Consider the following 24,259-nt stretch of genomic DNA (forward strand, 5'->3'; position numbering starts at 1 on the left):
CATTGTTGGATACTGGAAGCGGTTGTTCGCATTTATTTCGTCTAAAGGTCGAGCTACAAAACATTAGGCTGAGGATGCCAATACTTTTGTCGCCCATTTTTGGAGTTTTATTTAAAATAATAATGATTTATTTTTTCCCATTCTCTTTTGTGTTTTTTCATTGCAAGCATAATAAATGAAGATTGTACTACCAAAGCATTTGTAATTGCAATCATTTTCTGGGAGAAATTGAGCATTATCTGACCGAATTGCAGGGGTGCCAATACTTTTGTCCAGTTCTGTATGTCTGTTCTTATTTTTAAGAAGCTAGTTTAACTAGTGTTGTAGTTATCATGTGTTGTTGTAGTATCAGCTACAGCAGCACCAGTATTTGTAGTAAAAGTTATTAAACTTCATGATTACAATCATCATCGTAACATCAATAGCAAAGGCAAGAAGCCGTTTCATGCGCCAGAATTTAAGTTTTGTATTTTTTGAGCACATACCTTCCATAACACAGCGGCAGCATGACTACACGAACGCCCGAGACCCATGATACATGTACAGCCTGCAGTTTCGACGTCTCCCTCCTTTGTTACCAGCGCCTATTTTTTGCGGTACGGAGCATTGAGGCACTGGCTTGGTTCTACATCCGCCTTCATGAAGACAAAATTCTCGTGTTTGTGTATGAGGACAAATTCAACTTTGTGGCTGTGCAAGTACTGGAACGCCTCGGAGCTTTTCAGGTTCCTAATGGCGTTTCGATCCACTGCCATAGAGTCAATAAAATATATTTTACTTGTGGTTACCCTCAGCCATTTCTAAGTGTTGTCTTCCCATGCTGAGATGGCAGAAGGATGGGGTATTCATGTGATTTCCAAATCGTGCTTTTTCAGGGTTTTTAGTGAGTGATGCCACTCCAGCGCCATTGAAGTCAATGTTAAAAACTTGAAAACGGAAGTCGCTTGTAGAAATGCGGAAATAAAGTGGAAGTACCTCGGAAACTGGTCTATTATTCCTAATAATAACAATGATAAATGACCGCAATGGTCTTTCATACTGTATGGGCAAAGAAGCCACAGATGGCAACGCCCTTTCAGCCAATTACTTGCCAAAACCAAGAGTCAATCACACAAATACAGAGCGAGGACCCTTGCTTACCTGCTGTAGGCCACACTTCACTTATTTTCACCAGCAGAGACAGGCTAGTGTGTATGTTCTTCTGCCTGGTATGTTTATTTGGTGAGGTTTTTGGAGTCTCCCTCACTTACTGAAGCAGTGGGAAAGAGACTTTTTTGATTCCTTTTTCACATACACAATTTGTGACAGTGAGATGTTAATGATGACCATTTAAAAAATCGAATATGTAATAATTTGATAGTCTGCTGCTCATCCAGATAAAAGGCAGTGATTATCATATTACAAATATACTGTAGCCTTACGAGAAAAATTAATTTTAAAAAGTCAATGTGCTAGTACTCCTATGAACTCATAACTTCCGAACACTGATTTTTCCATTGACACTTTGCAGGCCTCGATCTCTTTCAACCCCTCAGTGGACCAACAGAAAACATGTGAGAGCTGTGGAGGAGCGGGTATAAATGGAGATCTGGTAATAGTTTATGATGTCAACAGAAGTAGGTCACTGGGGGACATCGAGGTAAAGTCAATATACCGTTCTATTTAGTCATTAGACAATTCAATAAGATTACCAATATACAATAGCAAGATGCAAAAAAAATGAAAAATACTGTTCAACAGATATTGTGGGTGTGGTGTTTGTTCCGTTTATCTATTTTTATTGAATCTATTTTAAAAGTAGAGGTATGCTTAATGATGTATTCCCGTATCGTGGTTTTCTGTGCATAGTGTCACACACTTCACTCTTGCTGTTTTGCAGACATCAAATGGGTATTTTGTCCATCACTTTGCTCCATCACATCTTCCCCGCATTCCGAAAAATGTTGTCTTTCTCATTGACAAAAGTGGTTCCATGCATGGCAAGAAAATAGAACAGGTACCCGTTGTTTGGACACACAGGAAGTCTTTCTTTCCATCATGGCCGTAACAAAAAAAAAAAAAAAAAAAAAGTAAACAACTGTTTGTTTACAGACTCGTACAGCATTAATCCATATCCTGAATGACCTTGCGGAGGATGACTTCTTTGGTCTCATCACATTTGACCACAGCTTGGCTTACTGGAAGCGAGAACTTGTTCAGGCAAACTCCCAAAATGTGGATCAAGCCAAACAATTTGCACAGAATATTATGGATAGAGGAGGTAGTCTAAACATTTCATCTCAGATAATTAACATTTTGACTATTGTAATAACTTGCTAAATATCTACCCAGAAGCTGTGTTGTTTAACCTTTTTAGGCACAAATATTAATGATGCTTTGTTGGATGGATCACGTATGCTGAATGACAACCCCAGGAAAGGTTCAGCTTCTATCCTCATACTCCTCACTGATGGAGACCCAACCTCAGGTTGTCACACACACATGCACGTTTACATACAAACCAGAACATGGATTGGATATTTTATAAGATAAAAATATGTGATTGTTAACTGCAAAAACAGAATTAAATTATATTGAATGTTAGGCATTTGCCTGCTAAGTGAATCAACACCTACGGATGGGCTTACGAATATCATCCATGTGCTGTGTTTTGTGTAATGCAGGGGTCGGAAACCTTTTTGGCTGAGAGAGCCGTGAACACCACATATTTTTAAATGTAATTCCGTGAAAGCCACACAATATGTTTAAAACTAAACATACGGGTAATGTGTGCATTTTATGTAATTTCAACACTTTTAAACTACAATAGGTCTCTGAATTCTTTTCAATAACATTGTTATGCTACTACTAATCAATGATGAGCAGTGTTAGGAATAACGCCGTTATAAATAACGCCATTACTTAACGGAGTTATTTTTTCAGTAACGGGGTAATCTAACTAATTATTTTTTCCGCCGTTACAACGCCGTTACCGTTACTGACTGTCAAAAGCGGTGCGTTACTTATTCTGAATAAATTGAAGAAACTACTCTGCTCTGTTTATTTGTCATCCAAGACTTGGGGTGCGTTCAGGTTCATGGCAATGAAAACAGTAAACACACATAGCCTACCTTTGCAAGAACAATGGAGTTGCCGTTGATACGGTCATAATGTGCAGGTCCTGCACCCATCCGCAGCAAAACTGTTCGTAGCTTTGTAGCGATTTGTAATTTCGGAATCACTGATAAGTTTAGTAACATATTGTACACCAAACAATAAATACAGCAGAACGTCCATTTCGCGTAATTGTGGAAGCCCGTCGACATCTTTACTCCATTTGTCTTCGGCTTGCTTGTAAAGCCTGAGTTATACTCCCGCGTTGCGGTGATGGCGCAGCGACTACGGCGTCATTTGACATTTGATAGTTCTGCGGTGAGGGAACGCGTTGCTCTGTAATTCACCGCCAAGCCACTAGAGGGATGTGGCGTTATGTTTGTACGGTTTTAGGGCATCTTATTGACTTCCGCTAGTCGGAGAAAAAATAAACAATGCAAGATGGAACTCTTGAAAGTAAATATTCTGCTCATCCACACTGAATAAATATTGAACATACAAATGTTGAGGGGCAGGCGACGCAGTTTCGCGGTTTCGAGGCGGTCTGGCCGACTTTGATGCCGCACAGAGAGTTTTAGACTGGGGTGGAGAGAACTAGCTGTGGCGGCTAGCTTCAAACTGGCGTCGAGCACTGCGTTCAAGGTCTGCAAAGCCCTCCAGCCCGATTTGTTTGCCGTGTCCCACAACCAGCCAGTGGGAAGCCATAGCAGATTTCTGGCGTCTGGCGAACTTCCCAAACTGCGTTGGGAGCCTTGATTTTAACGTTATAAAAAACACCGAGGCACTCTCAATCAGTGATGATGTATCGTGTGTGTGAACTGTCTGTTATTGAAAATTAAAGATCAAAACAACTCTTTTGACACCAAAATGTTGGGGCAGGCTAGGCGAAGCCGAAGCGGACCAAAGTGCGACCCGGAAGCTGAAGTAGAGTGAAATGGTATTTATTAAAGACATGCAAGGTGTGGAGTGGCTGGAAGGGTTGATGATCCAGGTTGTGACTGTGGCAGGCGGCGTTGTTCTGTCAGGAGGCCTGGCTGGGTGAGTGTCCTGAAGGCAAAAGATAAAATCAATGAAGCGTTCAAAAACAAGAGTCAAAAGACCACAGACTTGAGTTGGCCGATGTACCAATGGTGACTGGCAGAATCATCAGGCACCTGCTTGCTGCCCGGGCCGCTCCTTATAAGCAGTGTTGATTAATGATGAGCTGCAGGTGCACTCCCAGGTGAGCCAGGTTAAAGCTGATACCATTCATCAAAACAGGAAGTGTCATAACAATAAAAGCCAGCAGAGGGGAGTGTGGGCAAGGACCACCAAACAAAATCTGCTTTATTCTTCATATACTTGAAGTGTGACACGTAAATAAGTCGCAGACTCACAGCAAACATATGTACACAATAAATGATGAAGTGCACCAACCAAAAATACGACATAAAGTGATAAAAAGTTGGCAGTTTTTGGCCGACTGGGTCACCGCTTCGTGTGGCCACTCGATTCCGAACACACACGTCTCGGTGGTTCTTCCATTTTTTGTTTTTTTTCAATCGCCGACCTTGCCATTTGGCAATCACAATAATGTCTTGACGAGACTTGCTCTTCCTGTCGGCTTGGTCCATTTTTGCGTGTAGAAAATAATGTTTGATTCTATTCTACAATGGCGGTGATTTCGTGCTAAAACCGGAAACAATAGTCTGAGCGGACCAATCACAGTCCGTTTTCGCCACGTCATACGCGTCTACGTGACGCGAAGGTTAGAAAATTCGAAAGGCGCGCGTCAGGCTACGGCGTAGGGTCGTAACTCGGTTCTTCCTTGACGGCGTAGGTCTGATGCGGAAGTATAACTCGCCCCTAAGGGTTAACATTGTTCAGATCCTTAAGTTTGATCACATAGTATCTGTTCTTCGCCTTATCAACGAGTTTGTCTCTTTATCGAACTGGCAAGTTAAAGTTTAATGTCAGCGAGCCAGACCTGCTTCCAAAATGGCTGCGTTGTTGTTAAATTTTACGTGATTCCCCCATTCTGTGACGTAAACGCTCGAGCCTAATAGCGCACGTACTTCTTATGACTCCAGGCTGTTTGTCCCTGCTCATTCATTCAAAGCTTTTGTCGACATCTGTGGTAAGTAATTCAAATCTGTTTATTTTTGTTGCACTTCAAGTGTAGGATAAATCTGTTGCTGGTGAGGTGCAATAAATATTACAAGGTTCTATAACACAACTACCTGTCTGTTCTTCTCTATTCAACTGACTCGAATACTGCTCAGAAAATTTCAAATTCTTTGACATACAACTTCTTTTTAAAGTAACAGAAATAGTTACTTTCCCTGGTAACTAGTTACTTTTACTATACAGTAATTCAGTTACTAACTCGGTTACTTTTTGGAAGAAGTAGTGAGTAACTATAACTACAACTGACGCCTAGCCCAGGGGACACAGTGGCGCAACTGGCAATTGCTAAGCTGAAAGAGTATGGAATAAACATGGAACCGCTGGACATCCGTCGCTGCCTTCTGCTCCCATCTTGGGGGAGAGGACCGGCGATGGTGCTCATGAAGCTGGCGGACCACAAAACCAAGACTGCCCTGCTTAACCAGCGCCGCCACCTGAAAGGGTCGAAGATTTTTTTGAATGACAACTTGACTCGCCGAAATGCCGAAATTGCAAGAAAAGCACGTCAACTCAAGAAAGCTGGGAAAATAGCCAACTCCTGGGTCTCGGATTGCAGGATCCTTGTCAAGACGCAAGATATGAAGATTAAAGCTATCATGAGTCTTGATCAGCTGACTACAATAGCTGGATAACTGTAAATACTACACAGCGGACCAGTATAACAACTCATGGATGTGGACGGTAAGCTGAAACTTATCAACGGCAGAAGTCTCTACATGAATCTTGAACACATTAAGGATGATCTACTAAAGATAACAAAGGCTCTGACTTTAATTTGCACGGACATAACATGACACAAATGAATCGGGCATCTAAGGGGGGAGGGGGTGTTGCAATTATGATTGACAATCTCCTGGAATGTATTACAATTGAGCTCCTAATCCCCAAATGTAAAAACATAATTATCTGCTGTGTCTACCGAGCTCCTGATTCAAATGTCTAGTTTACAGAGTATATGGAAAAGATACTGTATAAAACGAATAATAAGCATGTTTCCGTTGTGGAGACATGTTGTTTGATTTTATACATTTGTGTCTGATGAAACTGTTACAGTGACCTTTGTGTGCGCCAATTGTTGCACACCAGCTGTGATAACACATAATCACTTTTGCCACACACATAGCCACAACAAAATGTTCCACAGCAAACAGATGCAAAAATGTCAGGGACATGACAAAGCCAAAACCTTGTACACCCTGAAATTAATCGAGCTGTTTGACTGGACGCTAAATTACTAAACCCAGATTGTTGATTGTGTTATTGTACAGTTTTGATGTATGTTCCATGCCTGAATGTGCGTCTTTAGTTGTACGGAGGACGGGAAACTGATAAGCATATGCTTCATCCCGTCCGCCTTTGTCTTCTTCTTCGGTTCCTTCGGGCAAATCATATCACGTTTTGTAATTGTCAATGATTGTCAATGATACCGAGGATGATGACAATAAAATTCCGTTCCATTCCATTCTATATATATATATTAGGGCTGTCAAACGATTAAAATTTTTAATCGAGTTAATTACAGCTTAAAAATTAATTAATCGTAATTAATCACAATTAATCACAATTCAAACCATCTCTAAAATTTGCCATATTTTTCTGTAAATTATTGTTGGAATGGAAAGATAAGACACACGACAGATATATACATACAACATACTGTACATAAGTACTGTATTTGTTTATTGTAACAATAAATCCACAAATGCCATTATTAACATTCTTTCTGTTAAAGTGATCCACGGATAGAAAGACTTGTAGTTCTGAAAAGATAATTGTTATAGTTACAAGTTATAATAATTTTATATTAAAACCCTCCTTCATGTTTTTGTTTTAATAAAATTTGTAAAATTTTCAATCAAAGGTAGAGTTAAAATAATAATAATAAGAATAAAAATAACAATAATAAAAATAGAGTGACCAAAGTCTAAGTTTTACGTGTATTTTGCATAGCTATTTTGATATGGAATGCCAGTTCATTTTGCATTGTTGTTTAACTGTGTGTCAGAATAGGGCCTCATTACTATAGACTGAAGTGCTTTTCTTTTTGTGAACATTATTTTTTTTTTGGAGAGATAGGAATATTATTTTTGTTGTGCTTTCACTAAACGATACTTATGTTTGTTGTGAAGGAGAAGCTCATGCCAATAAACGGCATGGTCCAAAGAACGCCTGTGTCCACTCGCCTTTACTGTATAACATATATCTGTACATATCTTACCCAAAATACAACAAGAGACACATAATTGCCACTAAAAGAAAGAAAACTTACCGAAATATGTGTGGAGCACAAATAGCAATTTGCATTGCATTGTGAATACAGCATAAACGTCTCACAACTACTAATTCTCCCACGTTTAGAAGAAATAACATGAGTATGGAACGGCGCTGCTCCCAAGCGGCCGGTGGCATTCTCTTCCCTCTTAATGTCCATAAACGGCCTAATTGTAATCTGTTTGAGGCAATGTGCGAGCGGGTCATTTAGTTCATGCGTTAATTGCGTCAAATATTTTAACGTGATTAATTTAAAACATTAATTAACACCCGTTAACGCGATAATTTTGACAGCCCTAATATATATATATATATATATATATATATATATATATATATATATATATATATATATATATACACACAGATTTTTTACATATATATGTATGTATATACAGTATATATGTATATGTATGTAAGCTGATAAGAGATACAGTTGTTTTCAGTTAACTGCAATGTCACAGATTGAAATAAACTAGCACCTGGATTCACTAGTGTTTTTTTCAAACACCAGGTGACACTATGCCATTGCGACCTTTGTTTTCCACCTACATTCAGATTTTTTTAAACTGTAAAAAGATTTTTTCATTTGAACGTTACATCATTTCCGTTGGGAGGTATTGATTTGAAATTAGAATGATAACCATAGTTTTAATTGCCATATCACAGTCTTGTTTTTCATTTATTAAATCAAAGTTATTCTTCACTCGGAATGCCTTTATTGCAGGTGTGACCAAACCTGAACAAATACAGTCAAACGTGATGGAGGCCATTCAAGACAAATTCCCACTCTACTGTCTTGGTTTTGGGTTTGACGTCAATTTTAAATTCCTGGAGAAGCTGTCCTTGCAGAACAATGGCATTGCACGCCGTATTTATGCAGACTCTGATGCTGATTTGCAGCTGAAGGTAAATATTTAACCCTTCCATGCCTGAATTATGATTTTTCTTCTGAAATGTTCTTATTACATTCATACCGTACATAGACTTCACTATTAATTGACGGGACACGGGGCGCGACCCCAATTCATAGAAGGCCTATTTTAAAAAACTTAAAATTAAAATATTTTCAAAACCAAAGCCGCTAGCGACCTACAACCAAAACAGGCACCCGCCTTGGCATATATGAGTCTCCATGAGCAGTGGCATCAAAAAATTCAAAGCCATTCCTTAATAAAATCTCGATTATTTATTTTTTATAACAAAAACGGCTCGAAAATTCTCAGATTTTACGCTAGATGCACAAAAATCACCAAATGAAAAGATAATCACCTATATTTTCAGTATCAATAGCAATGTTTAACATATCTTTTTTGGTGACTTTTTTTAATGCAATTTTTTACATGTTTTCAACAGCTAATAAATTACTCAATTTTTACATCGGAAACTTAATACTTGAGGAAAGCATGCAGAATTAATTATAAATAATATAATTTAAATATGTCCCTCTCTTCTTTTTCTTCTCCTTGCTGACCCAAATCTGGAACATTATATGTATATATAAAAAAAAAAAAAAATTAAAACTGAATAAGCTTGCTGTCGATTCAATTCAATTTAATCAACTAAAGTGTGTTTAGTTACCTTGCAAATCTCCTCAATCTCTTGGAGGAACCTAATGTTGGCCTCCGACTGCTCATCAAAACAGCCTGCCTGGTCCTCAACACCTCCTTACTAGCAGTGCAACGGTTTGCGGTTCAAAGCCGAACCGTACGGTTCGCCCTGTACGGTTCCATACGCCTTTATGAACCACGTCTTTTTGGTTTTGCAATTTATTCCGAACGCTTGTGGAATGAATTGGTCGAACTCTGTGTGCCTGTGTGTGACGTGAAGCAGAAGCACAGCTGTGGAGAAATTCCCGCCCCACAAGTAAATGTCCGATCGCTGTCAAGCACCTGTGTAATAGAAGCCGAATAATGCTCTCTCTCGCTTACGAGCGAAGTGAAAGTGAAACAAGAAAGAAAATAAAAAGCTATGGTGAGCGGAGGAGTGGAGAGACCGAATTTTGAGGAAGCACCGGCTTCTTTCAAATCTGCGGTGTGGCAACATTTCCGTTTCCCCGTGGACTACAATGCGGAGGGAGAGAAAATATTGAAAAAAAAACAAAAAACAAAAACAATTTGCAAGCATTGCTCAGTGCTTGTTCCCTATGCTAAAGGCAACACTTATAATATGACTCAGGCACCTCAGCCGGCATCACCCACAGATATCACTTTCTCAGAGCAGGACAACCCCGAAGATGACACCAGTGAAAACACACGGCGGGCTTCATTAATTTATTTGCAACGCTTGACCCGCATTACATTGTTCCCTCGCGGACATATTTCTCCAACAACGTAATTCCCGACATTTATGAAATGGCACGCAAAGCAATCGAAGATGATTTCGCTAAAGCACATAGTTTCGCCCCGACGACTGATAGTTGGATGTCCTGTGCTATAGAGTGCTACTACCTAACTGTGACGGTCCATTATAATTCATACCTGTCAAGTTGTACGGTCTCGGCGTAATTTGTACAAGTGAGCACTGATTTTTAAATGTGTACGCCGTACGTTATGTTCAAAATCTGAACGTTTTTCGTGCATTACGTTTTTTTCCCTCCATTTGGAATTGTCACCGTTTCGACAATGAGACAATGTGCGTTAATACGTTGGGTGAATGACGCGAGAAAAGTCAGAGACACGGAGAGGGAAGAGTGTTTGTTGTGACGCTGTAGCAAACACGATGCTAGGCTAGGTGGCTCCAATATTTCCTGACTGTAGCCGACAGCCTACAATCTACACCTAGATATTGCGTGCATGGGAAATGACAGACTCAGTAGCGTTAGTGAACAGCCGCCATTTTAGAGCAGTAAACTTCTCAGAAAGGCTCTGTTGTCGTAAACCTTCCTAGCGAACCTAAGTAACTTTTTATCTAAAATACTCCTAAATCGGCAAACTCTTGACTTGAGTCCTTATGAAACAGTTTTAAAATTTTTACATGTCGAAAGTAGAAAGAAGGGAACTAATGCAAAAACGGGAGCAATTTTATCAACTTTAACGGTTGATTCACAAGATTAAATGACCTCCAAAGGTAAAGGTTACTATGTTTTTTTTTTGTTTTTTTTTTTGATAAAATGAAAAAAAAAAACATGAGAGGTAACACCAGTTACTTTGCCAAGTAACTTTTTTACTACTGTGTGTGTATTTCAGTAGTCAGTCACTACACTACTCAAAGAGCTAAGAGGCATTTTAGCAGTCAAAAATGTTTACATTTTAAGTGTTTATTTCATTTTCTTAAAAGCAAAATAAAGGCAGTTTAAAAAAAAAAAAAAAAAAAAAAAAAAAAAAAAGCAAACCGAAACCTAACGGAAACCGTGATCCCAAAACCGAGGTTCAAACCGAACCGTGGGCTAACTGAACCGTTGCACTCCTAGTCCTTACTCTCTGAAGTGCAAGGAGCAGCAGTCCCTTTGGCACTTGGGTTATCGTTCTCGTCCCCCTGTATGTTCTTGAGCCACCTGGCCCTCTGCTCATCATCCCTGGGAATTTGTGGATACTGATTGAGGTCCCCTTGGTGGCCTGCTCCTGGTCGACCGCCTTGTCTGTCTGTCTGTCTGTCTGTCTGTCTTTATTACTATTACTATTAGGCGCATACCCCCACCTACCGTACAATGGTGTTTTTTATTGGTTAATATCTTGTTTACCTGCCAAATCTTGCTTGTACTTTCTGGTACTTCTAGTGCTCAGTCACGGTACAGTTTCACGGGGCTTATCGAATGCGGCGGAGGCATGAAAACGAAACCATCCATAGCGTACCGCACGTAACACGTCATCTTTCCTTATTAATATTCATGACATTAGCAACTGTTGCTTTGGGGGTCAAACTCTCGTTTTTCCCTCACGCTAGATGCATGTAAAAAGTGTACGTACAGTAAGCCTGTCGCAATATGCAATAATTCCATTTTTCGCACGATAAATAAAAATGAAGGCGATAATTTTTCCGCTGCGATTTATCGCCTCGCGTGCACCTGCGTGCGCGCGTGCGGCTGACGTGCTGTTAAAAGTTCGGCTTCCTTGTTACAAACTACGCAAAATGCTCTTTAATTCTGTTTTTAGTTTTGTGCAGTTTAAGTTTAGTGCAGGTGGAGAAAAAAAAAAGAAAAGGTGACGCTTACCATTGAAATGAAGATGTGAATGATAGCAAAATATAAGCATGGTGTGTGCATCCATGAACTGGGTCAGAGAATGCTGATCTCGGCCGGCGGTCCCCCTCCTTTCGCCAGTCTTTATCAGTTAAGGTGACAGTTCTTATTGTGGTAACATCGCCTAAGAAATCGCCAGCTTCGTCAGGTTTCAAATCATTTATTCCACCAACTTGCCGAGTGTCCACTGCTGTTGATGCCAGGATCGAAACAGAAAGTAAAATAGCGCTCTCCTGCTCACTGTCAGCCCCGTGGTGCGTTCAGGTACAGCAAAAAACAGTCCGCCACATTATAAGCCGATTCGTTACATTATTACAGGTACTGTACTGTATTATTGTTATTATTGCTATTTTTATATTATTGTTATTCTGATTTTTATTCATATTTTATTTGTTTTGCTCTTTGTAATTGCTATTTGCAATAGTAACAGCAGTATTTAGGATGTAGTGTGGGTTTTTGAGCTGTGGAACGAATTATTGGAATTATTATGTATTCTTATGGGAAAATCCTGCTCTACATACGACCATTTCGACTTACAAACAAGCTCCTGGAACGAATTAACTTCGTATGTAGAGGTACCACTGTATTACACATGGAACGCCATAGCAGAAGCTATGAAGGGAAACGTTTTCATTTGCAATTGCATTTTTTTTTTTTTTTTTTAAATTGGGGCTGTAATTATATTGCATATCGCAATAATTTATTAAATAAATTATCGCACACTAAAATTTGTTATCGCGACAGGCCTAACGTACAGTATGTATGTTTACTGAGCTAAACTTACCAATGTCCGAAAATGATGTCGCTGATGCCAAATTCACTGGTGCAGATGTGGAAGAACATACAAATGTTCAGTTAAAGAGATGGCTTGAGTGTCGAGGGCTGAAAAAGAGCCGACCTGTTCCAGAGGTAGCATTTTTATGGACACCTTTTTCTTTTGTGCATTGCCGCTGACAATGACATTCTCCTTTTTCAAGAAGCAATCCTTTACCACCATATGCCCTGTCTTTTTTATATATTCTATCCTCTGGTTGTATTACGTCTCTGACCGTTCTTGGGGGTAATTTATATTGCTATTTTTGTGTAGCGATCGCAAATGCTACTCAGGGAGAGCCAACGAACACTTTTAATTTTTTCATCAATGACAATTCTTACTTCATTTAATTTATTTACACTACAACAGAACTTACAACAGTAAAAGTAAAGCTGTTAAATCTAGAGCCTACCTGTAGGCATGAACAGGCTTTCTACAAAAAGACCAAGGGCAAACATGGCTAATTTATTTAAATATCCGTATTTTAGAAAAATAGGCCTACATGACTGTTGTGACATATAAATAAATTTTTTAATTTTTTTCAAGTCCTTCATTGTCAGACAGAAGCAGCACGGCAAAATGCCACTCTAAAAAATAAGTAAAAATATCAAAATGGCTTACAGTAATTTCCTGAATATAAGGCGCACCCGTGTATAACGCGCATCCCAAATTTACTTGTAAAATCTAGGGGAAATTATTGTACCCGTGTATACCGTGCACCCTAATTTTAGCACAAATAAATAGAAGAATACAAGAAAACAGAGCTCGTGTACAGATACAGAAATGTCATTTTACTGACTGGTGAAACACAGCACAAGCCTAGCACATTGGTAGTTTAAAACATTACCGTAAACTCACAATATGTAACTTCTTCAACTTACCAGAATCCAGGAGAAAACAAAACAGATGCAACTTTTCTATTAAAGGCTGCTGTATAACTTGTTCGTTACTTCATGATGAATAAATGTTTCTTCCATGGATTGATACGGTAAAATAAAATTGGTGATTCAGGTCGGAAATCAGAAGAGCGCATCGCTGTTGACTAGAATGTAACAATAGGAATGTTTGTTATTTGGATTTGGGTTTCCTGAGAGACAGAGATAGTTGACGGACACAAAGTCTGTGTTGTGTTACGTCCGAGTTGCAGAGCTGCAATAAACGTTGACTCAAATGAGTTCAAGAAACTTTATGCTTTACTTTAAGCTTTATGAGTGAAAAAAAAACTGAATTTAACACAGACGAAATCATTCGACCAATCAGAGTGAAGTATTACCGTGTAGCGAGTTATAACAGAATTCACCGGCGGAACTTATGGTGGCACGTTGTATAGTTCCAGGCCAGTTATATTCTGCGGGTTGCATGTGAGACAGACATTGCTAGTTTGTTGCAGCCAAAATGTCAATAAAGCAATGCGGATTAGCTCCGTTGTTTGATACTCCGCCTCTGACTCCTTCCCTAGCTCACCACGACCAAAACAAAATGGTGACGTCACGTACCGTAATGGTCGGCAACGAATCGCCGCATACGTTTCTTCAACACAACATGGCCGTGTCAATTAAATCTTTATATATATATATATATTTATATTTTTGTCTCCATCCCAGTACCCGTTTATAACGCGCACCATGATTTTACAAATTGATTTTGGGGAAAAAAAGTGCGCGTTATAGTCGGGAAATTACGGTATTTCTTCGGGGCAGGCAATGATCAGGATTGTTGATCTGTAGGACCATGGCCCCCAACAAGATTTTTACTGCATATGAAGGTGAATAGCTTCACCTTGCTCGCGTTAAACTGGTCTTTTGGAAGTCCGCACAAGTTGATAATTTTTTCCCTCTGAGTTTTTGGCTTCGGGAAACGTATGATAAAAACATCCTTCATATGTGGACGGTCATAATGTCTAGTCGTTTCTAAAGGCTCCATAGCAGCAGTGCATATTCTTTTTTGAAAGATTACCCGCAGAAAACAAGCAGTACTAGCATTGTTGTATGCAAGCGCGCTTCTGTTAAACCCCTTCCGGTTTACGATGGAGACGTCACGCAGCCTTGCTGTCTAAAAATAAAAGTGGAGTAAAAAGTACAGATACGTGCTGTAAAATGTAATGAAGTAAAAGTAAAAAGTACCTCTTCATATTTGGACTCACACGATGTTACTAAGAGCATTTTTGTCAACAGGGATTCTACGACGAGGTGGCTAATCCTCTTTTGACAGATGTGACTATGATCTATGATGGCGGGGCTAATCTGACACAGACCAACTTCAGCCAGTATTACAGTGGTTCAGAGATTGTAGTGGCTGGTCAGATCACTGACAACAACATTGACACCTTCTCCCCAAGAGTTGTGGCCATTTCAGTAAGCATCGGACTTCACTGCACATCATCTATGGAAATTACATGTTCTAAAAAAAAGTTTGCATTCTGCAGAGGAACGTAAGCATCGTTTTCTCTGAGGAAAAGGGTACCACAGAGTTGACAGATGATAGCAACATCCAGAGAGTTTGGGCCTATCTGACTGTCAAACAATTGCTGCAGAAAGAGTCAGTAAATACACATACCATTAAAATATATATGTATTTCTTTTTAAAACTGCATTTATATTAAAATAATAATAATAATAATAATAACAATAATAACTGAACTTTTCAGCTGCTTGGACACCCAGAATGGTAAATCTGAATGCTTTTTAAATGCTGAAAGTTTTCATGTGTTGCAGGAGAGCATGGTATACTTTGTGCTAGTTTATATCGTGGAAAAATGCAGCTGCACAGAAGAGGACAGAAAAAAGGAAGAACAATGGAAATAGTGATACAGAAAAATTATTAGCTTGCTTTCTTCGTAATGAAAAGTTATTGTTGCATATTCTAGGAATTCCTAAAAAAAAAAAAAAAAAAAAAAAAGTGTTGTTGATATAATTTCATTCTTATTTTTAACTTAGCTTTTATACATTTTAAGAAATTGGAGTTGTTGTATTACTACGCCCAAACAGCACAGATGGGGAAGCAAATACTTCAAAGGAGGCCTATTTTCCCATCCAAAAACAGCTGTTTTGGTCCAAATTTGTCATGCTCACGTGTTTTCTTCATACAAGGCGTGCACAATAGCAGTAAACATGCATGCTGGATAGTTTATGTAGTACTACTAGGCTACTACAAAGACAGCGTTCTATTTCACCTGTCCAAAAGTATTGGCACCCCTGCAATTCTGTCAGATAATGCTCAATTTCTCCCAGAAAAGGATTGCAATTACAAATGCTTTGGTAGTAATATCTTCATTTATTTTGCCTGCAATGAAAAAACACAAAAGAGAATGGGGAAAAAAATAAATCATTATCATTTTACACAAAACTCCAAAAATGGGCCGGACAAAAGTATTGGCACCCTCAGCCTAATACTTGGTAGCACAACCTTTGGACAAAATAACTGCGAACAGCCGCTTCTGGTATCCATCAGTACGTTTCTTACAATGCTCCGCTGGAATTTTAGACCATTCTTCTTTGGCCAACTGCTCCAGGTCTCCGAGATTTGAAGGGTGCCATTTTCAGATCTCTCCATAGGTGTTCTATGGGATTCGGGTCTGGACTCATTGCTGGCCACTTCCGAAGTCTCCAGTGCTTTCTCTCAAACCATTTTTTAGCGCTTTTTGAAGTGTGTTTTGGATCACTGTCCTGCTGGAAGACCCATGACCTCTGAGGAGACCCAGCTTTCTCACACTGGGCCCTACATTATGCTGCAAAATTCATTGGTAGTCTCCAGACTTCATAATGCCATGCACACGGTCAAGCAGTCCAGTTCCAGAGGGAGCAAAGCAACCCCAAAGCATCCTCATCGTTGACTGTGGGGACCGTGTTCTATTCTTTGAAGGCCTTGTTTTTTTCCCCTGTAAACTATGTTGGAACTATTCTTCCAAAACGTTTTTGGCTTTCTCAGGTAAGTTTTGGCAAACTCCAGCCTGGTTTTTTTATGTCTCTGGATCAGAAGTGGTGCACATAAGGACACAGGACAGAGGTTGAGTCAACTTTAATCAATTTTAACTGGCTGCAAGTGTAATTTAATTATTGCCACCACCTGTTATGTTCCACAGATAAGTAACAGGTGCTGTTAATTACACAAATTAAAGAAGCATCACATGATTTTTCAAAGGGTACCAATACTTTCGTCCGGCCCATTTTTGGAGTTTTGTGTAAAATGATAATGATGTATTTTTTTCCCCATTCTCTTTTGTGTTTTTTCATTGCAGGCAAAATAAATAAAGATATTACTACCAAAGCATTTGTAATTGCAATCCTTTTTCGGGAGAAATTGAGCATTATCTGACAGAATTGCAGGGGTGCCAATACTTTTGGCCAGCAGTGTATTTAACGTGACCCGGTAGCACGCAAGCTGTCAGGTGGTGACAATGTTATTAACAAAAAAACAACAACCTTTTTCAACATATATATTTAATCCACAAGGTTAAATATGCTATTGTTCAATGTTTTATCCATTTTTAACACACACACAAAAAAAAAGAATCTACTAAAACACTTTTTTCCCTCCAACACCAGGAGGTGCTACAGCAACCTCAGTCCCCCACTTCCAGCGCCACTGACTCCTAGAATTCAAAGAATAAGAAGAGGGAAGATCGGTTGGATAGGGGTGTGGCTCTGTAAATTGACTGCACAAGCAACGTTAGTAATGTGAATTTCCCAAGGTTCAGGGCAGGGAAAGGACCTTTACCCTGAGAGTGACACCCCACCACCCCACCAGTGATAACAGCACAGCGACCCAGGGGTCCATGGTGATGGGGATGAGAGAATAACAAAAGGTCACCACAGGACGGAGTGGGGCGGTGTGTTTAGGGTTAGGAGTAACATTAGGCTTAAACACGTTACACCCCTAAAGAGCACATTTCACCCCTAAAATATGTTACGCCCCTGTCTTGCAGGCCACAGAGAGACCCTATTCTTTTCATCCACAAAATTGCTGTTTGCAAGGGAGCACCCAACACCTCCAATATATTACTACAGACATACCACTAATCTCCAAAATCGGCACAAAGTGTTTTGCATTTGCAAAACCATCCCCCCCAACCAAAAAAAAAAAAAACATTGTTTCACATTTTATTCTGAAGTGCACCAGGGCCATCGACAAAAATAGGGCCCTTTATGTGTGTTATATTGCCAATTGTTTTAACATTTACACAATTAACTTGACAGGTTGCAGTTATCAGGAGCTGAGAAGGAGAAATTGAAGAATGAGACTTTAAGGCTGTCACTCAAATATAATTTTGTGACCCCACTAACGTCCATGGTGGTCACAAAACCAACAAAGGAGACCACAGAAGTGCTTGACAAACCCATTGAAGGACCTCCACCTCGTGGGGGGTTCACTTTCGGATCGAACAGCCGAAATGTAGGGTCTACATCACAAAAAGTCGGTCTACGCAGAAGTCAGCCTCGTGCTGGAGTTATTTTCAGTGAGTATCATTCATGTCAGCAAACAGTGCACACACTAGACACACATTCAACATACAGATGTTCCCCTTTCTAGAGCTACAAAGGAGGCCTATTTCAGGTAAATTGTATTCCGTTCAAGGGCAGGAGTGTTGAGTGCTGCTCTCTCTCTCTCTCTCTCTCTCTCTCTCTGTCTGTCTGTGTTTCTCGTTCTCTCTCTCTGTGTCTCTCGTTCTCTCTCTCTCTCATTCTCTCTCTGTCTCTCTTATTCTATCTCTCCGTCTCTCTGTCTCTCGCTCTTGCATTCTCTCTCTCATTCTCTCTCGCTCTCTCTCTCTTATTCTCTCTCTCTCTCTCTCGTTGCTAATAGTAGTTCTAATAATGAAATCAAAAAGTTTAACAAATTTAAATTTTTACATTTTATGATAATGTTAATTTTATTTTTCATAACAGTATGCAAATTGGATAAAGCTACAAATTAATGAGAAATAGAATTTTTGAGAAGGGCTTAAGAAAGGACCAACTAAAATGGCTTTAAAAATTTACATTCAGGGCACCTTTCACGCAGATTGTTTTGCAAACCTGCTAAATTGACACCCAAAACTATTAAAATATAAAATAAATAGATAAAAATTTAGTGCCACTATAAGAAATAAAATGATACTGTTGAAAATGTTTTCAAAAAGAGAATTACGATTTGATTGCCATTGTTAGTATTATATTTTAATACATGTAACTGCTAAGTATAGCAACTCCTTCTTGAAATAATTGAGTCATATTTCTTAGATTTTTAGGGGGGAAAAAAAAAAACATTTGTTGTATTATATATTTATTAACATTTTAAATTATTTTTGGCTGAGGCAATTATTTTAAGAAGGTAAGAAAATGTTAAATGTACTGTAATGGATTGGTTTTTGACATGTTTCCAAAACACAATTGAGACACTTTAGCCTCTTCTTCCTGTAACCCTGAAGTTTGGTTGTCGCTGTTCTTGTGTATTTGTAACACGCTCAACAGACACTTCTCAAAGAGAGACAATTCAATATGAAAACCGTATAAAACGCCCTCTACGAAATTAATAATGGTAACTTTTGATAGCAGCTACCAACATATGTATTAACATAAGGAGCTATGTAATCAATTTGGTTTCAGTTTGTAGTGATGCCAATTGTGAACTGATGACTGTGAAACTAATTTTCATTCAAAATTTTATTTTCAAGTATATACATGAACAAAATAAGTACAAATGACTTACATTATGCACAGTGAAATGGAATATATTTTGAAGGAAACACAAACATTGACCATTTTATATTTAAAGGAAATAAGTAGCCTAACATAGGTAAATGAACAAAAATAAGTCCAAAGTGCACATAAACTACTGTATACTGCCAAATGTATAACATTTGATACAAGCATTTCTGGACCTCATTGCAGTAAAAAAAAAAAAAAAAATGTTTAAAAGCTTATTGTGTTCAATCTCACTTTAGTTATATTTGTTCTACCACGAGAACTGCATGTAATGCTTAATGCTCATTTGCGATACAAATTAGAGAACATATATATGGCGGAAAACACAGACGACTGAAAAAGCAGTTCCATTTCATCCAAGCTGACCGCCAGAGGAGGTGCTAAAAGCACTGATCCCTTCGTACATGCGCAGTGCGAGTAAAAATACCAACTGTGTGTTGGTATCTATTATATATATGTATTATATACAGTATATATGTTGATCACAGGCCAGGTGACGGCTCTGGTTCTGGACCTGGTACTGTCTTCTCTTCTGGCCATCGAGCCTCTGGCTCCCCGGACTTGCCCCCGAGGTTTTTTATTCGACTTACTTTCTAGTTCCTGAATGGACTGGCTGTTTCCACCGGTTCTCGTCTTGACGGGCCTCGGTCGGTTCCTGTGGGTTCTCCCGTTCCGCATGTTTGCCTCTGCGGACATCTTGCGGGTGGTAGCCCAGGGGGAGTGGTTCTCTTCTGTGGACCTGTGGGACGCCTGCTTTGTGTGGCCATTGCTCCTCACCACAGGCGGTTTCTCCGCTTTGCCTTCGTGGATCGCCTCTGGCGGTTTAGGGTGCTCCTGTTTGGCCTCCCCCTTTCCCTGAGGGTGTTACCCCGTTTCGTGGGGTGGCTCTGTCTCCCCTCTGGCTGCGGGCATGTAGATTCTGCCCTGCCTCGACGACTGGCTAATAGGTGCACCGTTGCGCGCTTGGGCGTGCGGCGGGAGGCCGTTCTTTTTGCCCACGTGGCTCGCTGGGGCATCTGGGTCGATTTGGGGCTGTTTTGCTTGATCCCCTCTCGACAGGTGGCCTTCCTTGGGGTGTCTATGGACCTGGTGGCCAATGTGGCTCGTCCATCGTCCCGTGGGGGTGGACGCTCTGGGCCTCCTCTTGCGTTTTCAGGTTGGTCAGGTGTGCCCGTGTGTGGCCTGACTGCAACTTTTGGGCGTGTTGGTGTCCTTGTCCGCTGTTGCGCCCCTGGGTCTTCTTTGATTGCGCCCCCTGCTGCGGTGGCTGATTGGCTTTCGCCTGGTTGCCGTACGGCTCCCGCGCTGGAGACTCAGGGCCCAAGTACACCGCATGCGTGATCGTTGCGTTTCCGGTCCGTCTCCGGTAAAAAATAGCGCCGGAGCCAATCCGTTCCCATTATATCCTATTGTTCAACGTATACCGGCCGCGTCAGTGCTCCGGCTTGACTGCGAACCACCTCCGGCGTGCCGCATGCCCGCCGGATGGTATAGGCCAGTGGTCTCAAACCGGTCCTCAAAGGGCCGCAGGGGGTACTGGATTTCATTCCAACCAAACGAGACAAATACCTTTTCACCAATCTGGTTTCTTACAAGTGTAATCAGTTGATTGCAATCAGGTGCTGCTTATGTTAGTAGAAACCTCATTGGTTGAACTGTTTGTGCTGGATCTGTTGGAACAAAAACCAGGACCCACTGCGGCCCTTTGTGGAGTCGGTTTGAGACCGCTGGTATAGGCTATTTTCTATTTTTGCCGGACACGCATCCGGCAAAATGGGCGGAGCTGGGCCTGACGTCAAATGCCCAGGTGCCTAATCACGGTTTAAACACGAGCGAAAATGGATGATGAGCGCTTCATCATGGAGGTGGAAAGCCACAAAGTGATATACATGCAGCAGATATTACTATAAGGACACCATTAAAAGCGAAACTGCAAAGTGTCCTATTATGTGTGTTTTTCTGGCAATGATATCAAACACGACGTGCTAAGCAAAAAAAAGAAGGAAAAAAAAAAAAAAAAAAAAGACAGCGTATCTGGAAGTGGTTCCACTGCAGAAATTCTCGTGCCCCGCGTACAAACAATCTCGGTTTGTATACAGAGTCGAGGGGGGAAAGTACGAAAGAGAAAAAAGAGACGAAAGAGAAAAAAGAGACACCCACAAGTTTCGACCTGGTGGTCTATTCAAGACGTTTCTCTTTCTTTCCTACATTTCACTTGACTCTTCATAGAAAAAACAATAGTTTGCGCTGGGCACATGAATCTGCAGTGTTGAGACACCAATTCCAAGTACGCTGTTTTTTTAGTTCATGTCGAATATAATTCGCTATCCATTTTATAAATATGACAGATTATTTATCAGTTGTTTATAACAGCTCTATGAGATGTTATGTGCCATAAATTTTAAATGTGCACAAAGATATAAACGCACCGACACAACCAAGGGCATAATAGCCCCCCTTCCCTCCACACACGGAGCCCTGATCTCAACATGATGCAGTCAATCTGGAATTAAGAGACAGACACAACTAAAATATTGTAGCGTCGCCGGGGCTGTCATCGGTGGGTTAATTTATTTACCAAAGCGGGGCTGTCATTGGTGTGCCGGTGCACCAGCGCGACGCTCCGATTGGTGGACTAGATAGCGTCAGTGTAAATACAGTGGGGAGAACAAGTATTTGATACACTGACAATGGGAAAACCCATTGGCAGTGTATCAAATACTTGTTCTCCCCACTGTAGTTGTTGTTTTTGCATTGGTGAGGTGGCGGGAAGTTAATAAAGAAAAAGAGGAAAAAGGCGTTGAAGCTCGTGTGTTGTTTTCGCGGCCAAACTTCCGCTTAGCAAACGTTACATTATCAATATGCAAGGAAAAAAATGTGTTCTCTCTCTGCTTCTCTGATGAGTACATACTACAGACTCCGTGTGTTTGTCGTTGATTTAAATGGCACATTATCGCGCGCGATCACGCGAGAGCTCACGAGGGGACGGAGTTGGCGGACCGCAGCCGTGCAGCAGCCGGTATGATTTGCCTGTTTTTGACGGACTGCGTGACACGCAGGCAACACTGAACCGGACCGGAACCGCAACGATCACGCATGCAGTGTACTTGGGCCTTCAGTGTCTCCTGCCGGTGCGCAGTTGCCTTGAAACTGTGGGGGAACAGTGTCTACCTGTGGTAGGGCGTACCGTTGGGTATGGCCCCTATCCGGCGCGATTTGGTCACTGCGGGTGCCGATCGCTCGAGATGGGGGGGTTTAACAGCGCAGGGCTGCTTGGTGCCGCATGTCTGTACTGGACCGCGCCAATCACTGCGATGTGCTGGGGCTGCTTGCGGCTCACCTTGCTCTCAGGCATTTTTGCCTGTACCTGCAGGGGTGGCTTGTGCTGTGCAGACGGGCAAGGCTGCCATTGTGTACTATACCATACGCCGGGGACGCGGGGTCTGCTCGTCTCTTGTGTTGCCGGCCCCTCCCCTTGAGAGGCTGCAAGCCTCATTTCTTCCCGGCCTGATGGTTTATCTTGCCGGTGCCGTATACCGCCGTCATCTGCCACCGGGGCTCTGGAGCCTCCGTCCCGATGTGGTGGGGGTTGTTTGTGGCGTGGCACACGGGCCATGGGGATTGCCCGGTGTGCTGTTTTATCCCTGTTGTTCTGGACTTGTTGCTGTCCTTCCCTGATTGGGTCGTTCTACACCCAGCCTCAAGGCCTGGGTTGCTGTGATCTCTGCTCCTCTAGCCAGGGTCTCTGGTGGCTCTGTAGGTAGCCACAGCCTGGTGTATGCATTCCTCATGGGGGCCCTGCGGCTCCGCCCCGCAGGTGTCCTTGTGCCCCGGTTTGGGGTCTGCGGTCGGTGCTCGACTGTTTGTGCTGCCGCCCTTCTAGCCTCTGGCTGCGGCCGGCCCTCAGTGGGTGGCCCACAAGGCGCCGTTCCTGCTGACCATTTCCTCTGCTTGGCGGGTCGGCGTATTGCTCGCGCTCTCGGTTGGCCGTCGTGCATGTTTTTGCAGTCTGGGGGCTCGGGTGTTGCGCTGTGCCCTAACATTACCTTTGTGCCCTAAGTGTTGGCTGGCTTGTACTGCGATCGACTTTACGCCTTGCCTATTTTTGCCCTCGACTGCGGGGGGGCGATGACGGGCCGGGGCTGTTGTGCCCGGTCTGGGCCCTGGGGTGTTGTGGGGACTCTACGACCGGTTTTCGCTGGTTTTTCCGCCTTTTTGTCTGTTATGGGGTTCATGGCAGGGGATCTGCCCTCTCTAGGCAGCACCTTCCTCGTTGGGTCGTGGATCCAATTGTCACTCTTGTCAGACGCCCCCTGCCCTCTGGGGTGTGCTGTCACTCTGCCAGGGGCATTGCTACTTCCTGGGCTGCCTTGAGGAGTGGCCCTGGAGGTCGTCTGTGCCGCTGCCTCGTGGTCGGGGCCTGGCTGCTTCTTCAGGTTTTACAGTTTTTGATATCACCTCCTCCCGTCCACTATGAGTGGTCTTCGGGTCCCTGTGGAGTTTGGGTTGGTGATTCATCGTGACCCCGCTTGTATTGGTCATTCAGTGCTTTCAGCACCCCCCCTGGCGGTCAGCAGGGATGAAATAGAACGAAAGTTACGTAGGTAACTACGGTTCCATGAATCCCGAATGACCGCCAGAGCATTCCGTCACTCAGAATCCTCGTGACCACGTGAGAAGGTTCTCTAGGGACTGGATATTGGTTGACACCGGAAGTTAAACCTTTGCAGGGGTCAACCTGGGGTCACAGGTGACTCCGTTGGTATTTTTACCCGCACTGCGCATGCGCAAAGGGATCATTCAGTGCTTTCAGCACCGCCTCTGGCGGTCATTCGGGATTCATAGAACCGTAGTTACCAAAGTAACTATCATTTCTGCTCTTGCACTCTGCTCTTGTATTTTAAGACAAAACAACTGTTGTGTTTGATATAACAATATGTCTATATGCTGCCATAGCAGATTCATGGTGCATTAAACCCCCAAACTATTTTTAATTTGTCCGTTTTACCCTGAAAACCCCCGTTTACAGACGTCGCGCAACCGCTTTTTTTT

The 24,259-nt window shown here is 41.7% G+C and overlaps 1 protein-coding gene across 5 annotated transcripts in view; it reads left to right on the forward strand.

Moving 5' to 3' along the window:
* LOC130909457 (inter-alpha-trypsin inhibitor heavy chain H3-like) overlaps positions 1-24,259 on the forward strand; it is a 56,979-nt gene that overhangs the window by 16,687 nt on the left and 16,033 nt on the right. For 3 of the 5 annotated variants that reach the window (XM_057825969.1, XM_057825968.1, XM_057825972.1), the window contains exons 6-14: positions 1,511-1,639; positions 1,880-1,996; positions 2,092-2,260; positions 2,357-2,467; positions 8,258-8,439; positions 14,699-14,878; positions 14,950-15,062; positions 17,720-17,979; positions 18,054-18,077. In XM_057825969.1, coding sequence (XP_057681952.1) covers positions 1,511-1,639; positions 1,880-1,996; positions 2,092-2,260; positions 2,357-2,467; positions 8,258-8,439; positions 14,699-14,878; positions 14,950-15,062; positions 17,720-17,979; positions 18,054-18,077 — 1,285 coding nt within the window. The remainder of the gene's footprint in view (positions 1-1,510; positions 1,640-1,879; positions 1,997-2,091; positions 2,261-2,356; positions 2,468-8,257; positions 8,440-14,698; positions 14,879-14,949; positions 15,063-17,719; positions 17,980-18,053; positions 18,078-24,259) is intronic. The other 2 variants (XM_057825971.1, XM_057825973.1) reach the window with 1 other exon arrangement.

The sequence above is a fragment of the Corythoichthys intestinalis genome, chromosome 21 (assembly GCF_030265065.1).
Source record: "Corythoichthys intestinalis isolate RoL2023-P3 chromosome 21, ASM3026506v1, whole genome shotgun sequence".
Lineage (NCBI taxonomy): Eukaryota > Metazoa > Chordata > Actinopteri > Syngnathiformes > Syngnathidae > Corythoichthys > Corythoichthys intestinalis.